The sequence below is a fragment of the Penaeus japonicus genome, unplaced genomic scaffold (assembly GCF_977035675.1).
Source record: "Penaeus japonicus unplaced genomic scaffold, GWHDUDI00000001_assembly GWHDUDI00000021, whole genome shotgun sequence".
Classification (NCBI taxonomy): Eukaryota; Metazoa; Arthropoda; class Malacostraca; order Decapoda; family Penaeidae; genus Penaeus; species Penaeus japonicus.
In genome coordinates this window covers 23,606,009-23,618,508 of record NW_028234423.1, presented here as the reverse complement: position 1 = coordinate 23,618,508, position 12,500 = coordinate 23,606,009, and the positions used below count along the sequence as shown (strand labels likewise).

Genomic DNA, 12,500 nt, shown 5'->3' with positions numbered 1-12,500 from the left:
CGTTAAAATTATACATCTTAAAAACCTGAATCAGTTTTTTTTTTGAAAGAAGGTACTATGTATTGTGTTGGTAATGAGTATTTTTAAGCTTTACTTTTCTATGTCAAACTTGAAATTCACAAAAATTTATTTTATTTTTGAGCCTCCTTCATAGCTCCAAAATGTGTCAATTTATCTTAAAACAATACTAATTTGGGGAATGCCATCAATAATAAACATGCTATTACTATTTGAAATTAATTGTATACTTAGTATAGATCCATGTGATATTAACCCATTAACAGCCGGGTTGTTTTTCAAGTAATTTTTCAAGTAAGAAAGAGCATCTAATATAAGGAGAGTGGTGAAAGTCCTAACACCAGGTATTTTTTATACAACTTTCAGTTAATCTAGATGAGGTAAGCATTATATCAGGCATTGCTTTTGATACAAGTATCGACTGTCCTTCCAGGAGCACGATGTGGTTGGCGAGAGCGAGAGAACGGCCTGGATGGAGACTGGGATGATGGCTCAGGACGAGGGACTGGCCGGGGCGTCCCAGTCTCCTCGCGTGGCTCACGGCAACCTTGGGATGACAAAGATGGCCACCACAGGAAGTCATGGGAAGAAGACAACTTACCAGAATGGTCAGTTGGGGTATAATGGTGTATTTCCCATACTCATGGAGTATGGGAAAGATCAGGAACATGAGTGTGTGTCTTTTGACTTTGCATTAGCATTATTATTTTATTTCTTTGTTTTCATTTTTCCAAGTTTGTCAGTACTGTTACTGTTATTGAATTGGTTGATATAAGACTGTATCATTACCCGACAGGAATATCCTGTCCATTAGTTTAGTGGCTTTTGTCATTATTTTTTCTTTCAGATATGTCACTGATTTCCAACTTTCCTACTAGGGATTATGAAGCCTTTATCCTTTATTAAACCACACTGTAATGGAAAAGTTTCTACTACTGAGTTCTCTTGTGTTTCAGGGCAACTGAGAACGCAGATGAGAAAGGCGGAAGCTTTGATGCCTCAGGTGCTTTCCACGGCCCAGGCTGGTCAGATGAGGAGGAGCCATCTGCCGAGAACCGAGGCGGTGGACGGCCCAGGCATAAGTCCACAAGTCCAGACAAAACAGTCAGAGGGAGAGTCACTGTGCTTCCAAAGCCAGAGTTGGGAAAGAAAAAGAATGAAGCAGAGCAGGAGGAAAATAAAAAGAATAGTGGGTCGCCTTCTGATCCTGGTCAGGAAAAGTCACTCCCAAATGCGGTAGGAGCCAGCCATGAAAGTGGGAGTGCAAGAGACCTTGCAGAATCACAGGTAAAGAGAAAGTAGTGTTTCAGTATCTCAGGTAGGAGCTCTGTATTATTGCATGATTATTGCAATAAGACTAGTTTATATGATGTGTATGTGATATGTGAATGGGCGAGGGAAGGCAACGAAATAGTCAGAAGTACATGCGAGTAGGTAGATATATTGCCAAATAGAACACTAAGTATGTAGGGAAAGTAATAGTTCAATAGTGGAACACCAGAGGTATACAGGGATAAAGGTATTGAAGGCAGACCATGTACATTGAATAGAAACCTTCCTTTGAATTTTTTATCTTTCCCTGGGCTTTTAACTTGACTTTATTATCATGTTGGTTGGTCAACTTATGGTGAGGTTGTTGGTATTTTACCCCATTTAGAAGTCAAGTAGCATCTTATGGTTTAATGGCTTTGCTGACACAACATTTAAACTTGGTGTGTCATAATCCTTCATTATTTCCTTGCTAGATGATATAGATAAAGTGTATGACAATGCCAAATGTTAACAAATGCTTCTAATGGCTATGTTTTGTCTTTCAGAGAATGATGAGAGAGGATGACTCTCTGAAAGAAGAAATGGCAGTCACGAATTCGATGGACACAGTTTCAAGTAGTCATGCTTCCTCCCCTCTCATTAATGGTATATCTGGTGACGAAGACAGCGGTAGAGAGATGAACCCATCGGAAGGAAACGACGGAAATGCGGGTACAGTTCCTGGTCACCAAACCAGCTCCCCTGTTGAGCCCTTGCCTGAGGAGCAGAGACAGGGAGAGGAAGAGAAATTGGAACACATGCGCAGTGTTGCCGATGACCTTGTTGCGAAGCTGGTGGAGGAGGATGACATGAGACCTCAGGCAGGGGGGCCCAGCCAGGTTGTGGCGCCACCTGGACCCTTGGGTGCCATTGCGGAGGCGGGGAGCCACGCACGAATACCTGGTGAAGACAAGTGGTACTACACGGATCCTCAGGTAGGACTGATTTGTCTGAATGATTGGCTTATTGAGTAAAGTCGTATAGAAAGTAAAGAATTCATTTGTGAACCAGATATGCTCACTTTTTTTTAAACAAAGCAATGAGGAAAATTTATAGATTGATATAGTTTGATTCAACTGTTTGCATGGGATACAGTCATCCAAAAGTGGTTTCAATAAGTATAAAGCTGTTCACAACTTGTTTCTTTTTGAGATATAGTAGAGAATTAAAAATGTTTCCTTTGTGTTTTACTGTTGTCTTGTTACATAGATAATGCAGAAATGCACTGAGCTTTTATTTCTATCTACTCTTAATTCAATTCACACAAAAAATGCGTTGATGATTTTGGAATCTACATTTCTATATTATGATACCATAAAACATTGCAATCATAATCTGACTTCCTGTAGAAGTTTGGTATAGAATACTTAAATTTTGTCTGCATGTCCCTTTTGGGGTTAAGCCAAACACAGCCTTAGAGGCATTGTAAGTCTAAAGGGATTTCTATTCAGTAGTTTAGAGTTTTGTCTCCTCCCATTACCTTGTTATCAGAGGTTTTAATAAGTAACTGAAATAGTGATAGAATGCCTTCAGGTAAGGTTTATGAACTACTCTGTATACAGCAGTGTTGGCAGTATTTGTTTATTGATGGAAGTAAAGCCATTAGCAGAATCTTAGATTTAGTAGAGTAATTTGTGTAATCATAATTTAATATTTGCCTTTTCATTCCAGGGTGAGGTGCAAGGGCCGTTCAGCTGCAGTGATATGGCTGAGTGGTACAAAGCTGGCTATTTCACCTCAAACTTGCTACTCAAGCGCGAGTGTGATGACCAGTTTGCTCAGCTTGGAGAGCTGACCAGAGTCTTTGCTCGAGTACCCTTCTTGCCTGGACCTCCCGTACCCCCATTGAAGGTAGCTGCATTTTTTTTCTTGCTTTTTTCCACTAGTAATTTATTATCCAATCCTTGCCATTTCGCCATGCCTTTCATCAAGGAACAACCCTGTCCTTTTTTTTTCTCATGGCCTTTTTTCACAAGTTCATTACCTTGTCCTTGTTTCCCATGCCCTCCAGTTAGTATCCTCTCCTTACTGTTCCCTGTGTCCTCAGGCAATTGATTATCCTGCCTATACTGTCTCCTATTTCCTCCAACAGTTGATTATTGTGTCTTACCATATTTTGTTTCCTGCACTTGATCCTTGTAGCCTTCCTGTGTCCTATGTCCTCAGATAGTTGATTATCCTTAATATAAAATCAAGCATATGAACTCTCTTTTTATGAGATTTTATGCAGTATTATATAGGGCAAATACTAATGTTATGAAACTGATAGTGCTAACAGCTGCACTTGTTACTTTGTGTACCTCACTGAGTAAGTTGGATATCAAATTATTATTATTTTTTTTTTTGCAGTTGGCAGAGTTACTAGCAGCCCAGAAGCAGCAGGCTGAGAGGGAGAGACTTGAGTTGTTGCAGAATTATATGCTTCAACAACAAGTGTACCAACACCAAATGGCTATTAGGTAAATTTTATATCCCTGTTCTCTAATTAGACTAATTAATTTTGGGAAGGTAGATCCTGTGTTGTAGCAAAATAGGTTGTATTAACCCATTGCATACGGGTATCATGACATTCATGTCGGCACCAATTAGGCTTAAGAGACGGGTGTCAATGCGTACATGATGCGACATCGGGATCTGCTCACAGTTGAAGTGCGCACAGTCATGAAGTATTATGGCTGTAACGGCACTAGCTCTAGCTCTATGAGGTTCCAAAGTCAGCTTAAACTCTCGTTTTATGATGGATTTATGGAAAAATATTGTTTGGGCTAGTCTGCTAGTCTGGTGGAGAAAACCCTTTCCCCGTCCCTCTAATTTTTAGCTGGTGCCACTAGTTTAGTAGACCGCCTGACCTGATGGGTCAACAATGGAAGTATTTACAAACCAAAAAAATTAGTATTGAATGGGGAATTTGCTTTCTACAAAATTTTTTGAAGGAGTCCAAGGTGGCAGAATGAAAAATATCATGTTAACCCATTAGCAGCGGATGGCATGATATGCTGCAAAGGCAGAGTTGGTCATAGACACGGATGGCACCGTGCCAGACATGTAAGACAATAGGTTAATATGTTTGGTGAAGTTAATTGTGCTATAAATTATTTACATGAATAAACATTTTCTGTTAGGTTGAATTAATTCAAATAGTTTTGAATAAATAGGTGAATGCATGGAAATCAATCCACTTTACAAATTGCACTTAGTTGTATAAACAAAAGCACTATACTAGCAATACTCTACCCAAAACTTACATTTCTTACATTGTTGGTTCAATGTCAGATCAAATAAATGTTATGCAAGTGTGTATCATAGGACGATCTACACTGTTTCCAAATCTACACTGAATTGAAAAGGGGAAATTTTGTGTATGGCAGTGCCAGTGAGCCACTTTGTAAAAGAGAATACTTGAGAATTGTAACAAAGCATTTGATTTGAGATATGCAAGAGAAAGTATATTTGTTACAAAGGTGATAAATGTCTCAGATTAACATGATTGCTTGACTGATAGAGATGTTTTATCAAAGGCTTACATAAATCAAGTGATGATATAATTATTACTATCATAGTGACTATACTTAACTCTTCTGACATGACAAGGCAACTATACTGTATGTTACATAAGAGTATGTGTGGAGAATGAGTATGGGTAAGATGGATGGAGGGGAAGAGTTTGCCTACAGGAAATGTGCCAGACAGTACCAGAATTACTAATTCACACTCACTAGGTTTCATTCATGAAAAAGAAAAAAAGAGATAGAGTGCACAGCTGTCTGATTGGCAGAGGGAGAGGTAGGGGGGGTATCCATGGGGATGGTGATATGGGGCTGATATAGTGGGTACTAGAAACATTAGTTAACACTCGACTCCATATGTCCCATTCTATTTAGTTAAGAAAATATGATAATTTATTAACTGCCTTATATTCTTCTGTCACTTACTGGACTGTGTTGGTCCTAAGGAAGTTGTGTTACCTTTGGCTAGGTGACTTGAATTCTTAAACCCTTTGTCATCCTTTATTGAACGCCCCTTCTGTTTTTGCAGCCGCCAGCAGGTTTTGCAGAAGCTCCAGAGCATGGACGAGTGGAGCAGCCTCAACCAACTGCAGCAGCAGCAGCTCTTCATGCAGCATATGATGAGTGTGCTGCCGGCCCACCCCCCTGTGCCCCCCACGGTTCCCCCCTCCACCACGCCCCCGGCAGCGATACCCACCACTACTCAAGTGTCTGCAGCCGGGCCCGACCCCAGAGTCATGCCCGGGCACGTGCCTCCGCCAGTCTCCAAACCTCAGGACCCTATACAAGCTTTGGTTGCGCAAATGGTAAATCAAAGAATCTGCAGGAATGTTTTGCACCTGAAATATTTTTTTGGAGATTCATTACTTGTGTAGCAAAATTGCAATAATCTTTGCTACTCTCTCTGAGAATTGTTTGATAAGTTAATATTTTTGTAAATTATGTGTCTCAACAGAATTAAATTAACATAGCCTTAAACTGAAGGCAAATATTAGAAGTGAATATAGAAGTGAACAAATATGTGTAGCATTCTTATAACTGTAATGAAGATCTAGCATCTCTTTTTTGTGCAGATAGATACATTTTATATATGCATGTGTGTTTGTGTGTATGTGTGCGTGTGCTTGTGTAGAATGGTTAACCAAGACATTTGATAGTTTCAACTATCCAGATTCTTGTAGAAGTATGACAGAAATAGGTTTGTCTTTTTGTCCTGAAGAATGCAAGTGTATCACTTGTTTGCAGCAAACGTCTTCGGCTGCAAGCAGCACAGCCATGACACCTTCAGATGGACTGCCAACATCACAGCTGACAGCAACTTCGATGGCAGCAGAAAACCCGCTCCAGAAGTTGTTAATGCAACTGCAGCGTGGACAGCAGCCTGGCATGGGACCAATCGTGCCTCCGAGCGGGCCTCTGGGGGTGGCCGTTTCTGGAGGTGCGATGCCAGGGATGCCTGCTGCAGGCATCCCCTTGGATAAACCCCCGGAGCAGCAGTTTGATGCTATCCAGTCCTTGATGCAGCAGTTGACCAAGATGCAGCCTCCCACACCAGAGCAGGTGAGGGACAGGAAGCAGAGATCCTTTGACTGTGGCTGCTGCACAGTAAAGTGAAATTAAAGAATTTGATAGAATAGAAGAATTTACTAAAATGTTTATAAACTTTAAGAAAATTTCTTACTCATCTTATTGTAGGAAGAGCAGCAGAGAAGACTTGAGGAGGACCAGAAACGCATAGAAGAAGAGCGAAGACGCCTGGAGGACCAGAAGAGAGCTGAGGAGGAAAAGATAAAGTTGGAGGAACTGAGGTAGGAAGAGATATGGAGGAAAGAAGTAGGTAGAAAAAGATAATGATGGAAAAATAGAAGTAGAGAAGGAGAGTGGAAGAAATGACGATAGGACTAAATAATAATGGAAGAATTGAGGTAGGACTGACTTTGTAGAAGTCAGTTTGTATTTGAATTTCTTTATTATCTGAAGGCAAGCAGCAGTTGTGTCCAGTAATGGCTTACTTTGTTTATGAAATCCAACTGCCAATGGAGGTCTTTTTTTTTTTTTTTTTAACAACCTTTAGAATCTTATGGGAAATACATTTTGCTGAAAAAGACAACAATACTAATAGGGTTGAGTATTCTCTTTTATACAGAGTATTCAGAACTAGAATTCACATTAGCTTTATTTTTTGTGTCCAATGTATCTGGTTGCAAAATTCGGTATATTTTGATCTTTTAATAGAGCAAATATAATTCATCTGATATCAAATGAATAAGGAATAGGAACTGTCTTTTTGATATGCAAACACCAAAAAAAAAAGGGTAGACAGAAACAGACATACATAAAGACTAACAGACAGTGAGCAAAAGATAACAAGGGAAGGATAGACAAACTCATAAGCCATGTGATCTCTGTAACAGTGCCTTGATGCCACATTCCCTTTCTTTTGGGACAGACTAAAGGAAGAGCTGAAACGGCAAGAGGAGCAGCGGAGAAATTTGGAAGCTCTCCGCCGGCAGCATGAAGAGGAGACCATGAGGTTAGAGGAAGAGAGACGGAAGATCAAAGAGGAGCAGATGAGGAGACAGGAAGAGATCAGGAGAATTGAAGAGGAGAAGTTGAGGAAAGAAGAAGAGGAGAAGAGAAAGATCCAGGTAAGAGTGTGACGAGTAGTGGAAAATGTTGAGTAGGGGAGAACAGCTGGAGCAGCAAGGCTAGAGGGAAGGTACTGGCAGGTTTGGTCTTGGGAGGTGTGACTGAGTGAAAGTTGCCAGTAGTTGAAATATGCAGTGAAAGTTGGATCATGTTGAATAGATAGGCCAATACAGGGGATGTTGTTTTGAAAATAGCAACCAGTGCCTGAAATAACTTTGCTCATGCCCTCTGTGCCTTACTTCAGGACCAGCAGAGAGCAGCCGAGGTCAAGCGTAGGCAAGAGGAAGTGCGTCAGGAAGAGATGCGACAGGAGGAGCTCAGGAGACAGCAGCAGCAGCAGCAGCAACAACAGCAGCAGCAACAGCAACAACAGCAACAACAACAGCAGCAGCAGCAACAGCAACAACAACAGCAACAGCAACAACAGCAGAAGCAGAAGCAGGAAGAAGCTACCAGAAGGAAAGAGGAAGCAAGAAGGAAAGAAGAAGCAAGACGGCAGGAAGAGGCAAGGAGACAAGAAGAGGAGAGGAGGCGGCAGGAGGAGGAAAGGAGGAAGCAAGAAGAGGAGAGAAGAAGGTAACAACTAATCATGATTGAATTTTTCAGTTTTTCTCAGATGCCTAAACTCCTTTGGCTTCCAAACATAACATTCTATACAACCATCATAATGACTTCATATAATTGTTTTGTGGATTTTAAGATAGTTTTAATAAATATTCTTAGATTAGATGAAAATTAAGACAAATTCACTCTTCTGTGCACTTGCAATGCACAGAACCATAACTTTGCAATATCTTTTCTTTAATATGAGTTCCTGTGTTTGAATGCTGAGATATTTAAGTGGCATAACACTTTTTAGGTTAGTGATACCAAGTCTATTTTGATTGGATATATATAACAGACTAAACCAATCTTGGCACCCCACAGGCGTGAAGAGGAAGAAGAGGCTCGGCAACAAGCCCAGATTCAAGAGGAGATGAGGAGGATTGCGCTGGAGGAGGAACGCAGACACATGCAGCAGGTCAGTGCTTCAGGCTACCAAACCAGGACTGGCTAGAGGCTGTTGCCAAAGATTTAGAGCCTTCAGTACTTGGCAGGCTCCAAGTTGTTTCTGGGAGGCCGTATGGGTGGGGCAAAGGGTGGTGTGTCTGTTTGTCTCAGGTCATATTATTGGGCAATGCACTGATTACTATATTATGTACTGATAAAAAGGAATCATTCTTTCATAAAAGTTGAGCAAATGCTGAATTGAATGGACCAACTGATGATCTTTAGGGATTAATGAAAGTAATGGAAAAGTTAATGAATTTATTTCTCTATGCAGATAGAAGAAGAAGAACGCAAGCGCCAGGCTGAAGAGGAAGAGAGGCGGCACCAACATCTCCTGCAGGAGCACCTTAAAAATATACTGCCAGCATGGAACAAACCTCCTCCTGTGGCCACACCTGAGGCTGCACCCGCGCCATCTCTTGCAGATATTCAGAGAGCGCAGGAAGAAAAGGAACGACGGGTTAGTATCCGTTCAGCTCAGTCATCTTTGTAGGTCTACATTAGTCCACCACTAGAAGGTGCGGGAATATGCCTTTTTTCATAGGAACATTACCCCAAGGATGATAGTCCATTTCAGTATGTGATGCTGGATATGGTGGCAGGAAACTGAATAGGATAGTGAAGGACCACATAAGCAGCCAGTTATTAGAATAGGCAAAGTGAAAGCATCATTATAGTATGCAGTTATAATATACAAAATTAATTTAATAGAAGTAGTCACGTCTGTACATACTATGCCATTATTATTATCAGGATAATATTCATCTCATTTTCTTTATTTTTTGGTATTATTATTATTATTATTATTATTATTATTATTATTATTATTATTATTATTATTATTATTATTATTATTATTATTATTATTATTATTATTATTATTATTATTATTATTTTACACAACCCAGCATTGAGGGGATGATATCTACAATTCACTCAGGAAATAGCTGAGAATCAAGTTGCAATGTTCCTCTTGTATATCCACAGGAGCGCGAGATGGAGCAACAGATGCAGCAACAGAGACAGAGAGATGCGCAAAGACAAGCGGCAGAAGATGCCCGGCAGAAGAATGCAGGGCTAAAGTGGGCAGCTCGAGCTCAGGCCAACCCAGCAGCACAACAGCCTGTCAAATCTCTTCTGGAGATTCAGGCTGAGGAGGAGAAGGAGCTGAAGAAGGTCAGTCAGGGCACTCACACTCCGAGGGGTGGCAGTGGCACTCAGGATAATTGCTGTTGTTGTCATTATCATTTATTGTTCATTATTACTATTTGTATAATTATTGGTCTTACTTCAATTTCTGGCTAATAAGGTATGAATGGTGCATACCAGTTGTAGGAATTTCATAAAATCTTAGGCTTTCCATAAAGATAAAGCGAGGTGAAAGTCTTGACTTGCTTTAGTTTTTTTCCACCTTTTACACTCTGCTCTGCCTCCCACAGAGACAGGAGAAGGAGGCTGCCGAGCGTGCAGCTGCAGTCAGCCACCTGAGCCTGGGAGCTGCGGGCGTTTGGGGATCGGCCATGTCCAACCTCTCCTGGGCCAACCGTGCCTCCACGGCTGCTCCCTCACCCTCACCCAACAATATGTCTAGTCAGCAGGTGAGTCCAAGAAGTTCTTTCTATAAAAAAAATACTCGGACAGATGCAAAGAAAATGTTGCTTACTCGTGCCAGCCATTTTAGGCCTTATATATTTGTACTTGATCATTTACGAGAGACTTGTTTACAGTGGGGGGGAGCAAATGGTGGGCATCTTGGCTCAGGAAACCAGTGGCAGAACAGTAGTCAGTCTTCGACCACAAGCAACGTGGTTCAGTCAGTGTGGAATAAGGACCATTCTTCCATCTGGAACCAAGCAGAACCTCCTGCCTCTGCAGGTAAGTGTTAGCAGATTCTAAAATATACTAATCAGGATTTGCAAGTATGAATAGATTGGTTTACATGTGTGCGTGCAGACACACACACACACACTCATATACTCGCACACACACGCATTCCTGCACATCCACACATACTTGCACACCCACACATACTTGCACACAGACACACACACAGACACACGCACAGACACACGCACAGACACACGCACAGACACACGCACAGACACACGCACAGACACACGCACAGACACACGCACAGACACACGCACACACACACACACACACACACACACACACACACACACACACACACACACACACACACACACACACACACACACACACACACACACACACACACACACACACACACACACACACACACACACTCACTCACTCACTCACTCACTCACTCACTCACTCACTCACTCACTCACTCACTCACTCACTCACTCACTCACTCACTCACTCACGCACACTCACACGCACACGCACACGCACACGCACACACACACACACACACACACACACACACACACACACACAAAAAAAAAAAAAGAAAAAAAAAGCACTATTATCCTACATTAGATACAATCTGCTTGCTCTCCCCCAGCAGGTGGATTCTGGGATAATCCGGAGCCAGTGAAGGTTAACAAGGCTGTGACAGCAACGGCTCGAAATCCCGGGAAGCCTAGCGCTCAGACTCCTGGGAACAAGCCTGGGGCTCCTGCACAAAATACAAATAATAACCGAGCCAGCAAGAAGAAGGTGAAAGACGAGAGCGACAACGTCAAGAAATTGTTTGCTGACAGCATATCTCCGGCCGATAGTTTCACTCAGTGGTGTAAAGGCTCGCTCCACACCATGAAAGTACACGCCTCCATTGACAGTAAGTAGAGATTCTTGATGCCTGGATGGTTTGATGTGGGGAGGGCTTATATTATTGGGAATCTTCTAAGGACATAGCAGCTCTTTTAAATTGCCTAAACTTCTAAGATTATTGAAATTAGTAAACAAAAATGTGAGGCCACAATGAGCCTCTCAGAGCAATTCTCCCCCACCCAAGTCTAAGGGGTAACAAAAAGAAAAATGTGTATATACACAGTGCAACCATAATGCATATGAAGAATGGCAATTTGTACAATGTGTATACACGGGAAAACTTCATGACATGGGAGGATGTCTTCAGTTGTACCGAGAATATTCTGGTGAGGTAATATGATGTTATCTGAGTAAAAGAAATCCAAAGGGTATTATAAAAAAAAAGCATTCCCTCTTATTATACTCTGGATTAAAAAAAGCAGAATGCAATAGATTTGTATTGCATCCTGCAGTTGTCTGAATCATATGACTGGAAATAGGAAGTAGATATCACAGGATCAGAAGATGACACTCTTTCATATTTTTTCTATTCTTACTCATTTTCTTTGCAATTTATGAAGTAAAAAAATCGGCAGAGTGAAAAATTATTCCTTTCCCTTGCAGTTCCAACGTTTGTGACTTTCCTCTCTGAGGTAGAGTCCCCATATGAAGTCCATGACTACATCCGTTCATATTTAGGGGACAGTAAGGAAGTGAAGGAATTTGCTAAGCAATACCTGGAACGGCGAAGTAAAGCTCGCAATGCACAGAAGGAACGTGAGGTGGAGGATGATATCCTGGCTCCTGCCCCTGCTGTGAATCCAACCAGCTCAGAGTTCCAGGAAGTGAAGGTAAAAAGTGATGTATGCTGTCATGACTCACAAGGCAGTCCACTCTATATTCTTTTAATGTCATATTTTTTCAGGCATTTGTTCTAGATTTGTTATGACAAGCCATCCTATCCCCTTTTCCCTCCCTCTAGAGCATTTTGTATTTGCCCTTATTTTGTTCTGTAGCAGATTTACTAGTCAAACCTGTCACAGGCTCAAAGCTCATTCACTCTTTCCCGCAGGCTCGAAACAAGAAGGCCAATAAGAAGAAAATGCAGAAGGTTGACAACAGTATCCTTGGGTTCAGTGTTACCTCCAATGATCGCATTAATGTTGGGGAGCGTGACTATGCAGACTAATGGCGGGTTGAAATTGTGATAGCAGTGAACAGTGATTG

At 41.4% G+C, this 12,500-nt stretch overlaps 1 protein-coding gene across 3 annotated transcripts in view; it reads left to right on the top strand.

Moving 5' to 3' along the window:
- Gyf (GIGYF family protein Gyf) overlaps window positions 1-12,500 on the top strand; it is a 24,164-nt gene that overhangs the window by 10,811 nt on the left and 853 nt on the right. For 2 of the 3 annotated variants that reach the window (XM_043007034.2, XM_043007035.2), the window contains exons 6-23: window positions 452-626; window positions 975-1,305; window positions 1,836-2,264; window positions 3,001-3,180; window positions 3,679-3,788; window positions 5,365-5,641; window positions 6,081-6,395; window positions 6,531-6,643; window positions 7,285-7,483; window positions 7,729-8,060; window positions 8,412-8,505; window positions 8,809-8,994; window positions 9,522-9,710; window positions 9,974-10,132; window positions 10,262-10,409; window positions 11,026-11,301; window positions 11,898-12,124; window positions 12,346-12,500. The exon at window positions 12,346-12,500 is cut by the window's right edge and continues 853 nt beyond it. In XM_043007034.2, the coding sequence (XP_042862968.2) occupies window positions 452-626; window positions 975-1,305; window positions 1,836-2,264; window positions 3,001-3,180; window positions 3,679-3,788; window positions 5,365-5,641; window positions 6,081-6,395; window positions 6,531-6,643; window positions 7,285-7,483; window positions 7,729-8,060; window positions 8,412-8,505; window positions 8,809-8,994; window positions 9,522-9,710; window positions 9,974-10,132; window positions 10,262-10,409; window positions 11,026-11,301; window positions 11,898-12,124; window positions 12,346-12,462 (3,857 nt within the window). In that variant the 3' untranslated portion in view covers window positions 12,463-12,500. The remainder of the gene's footprint in view (window positions 1-451; window positions 627-974; window positions 1,306-1,835; window positions 2,265-3,000; window positions 3,181-3,678; window positions 3,789-5,364; window positions 5,642-6,080; window positions 6,396-6,530; window positions 6,644-7,284; window positions 7,484-7,728; window positions 8,061-8,411; window positions 8,506-8,808; window positions 8,995-9,521; window positions 9,711-9,973; window positions 10,133-10,261; window positions 10,410-11,025; window positions 11,302-11,897; window positions 12,125-12,345) is intronic. The other variant, XM_086548879.1, reaches the window with a different exon arrangement.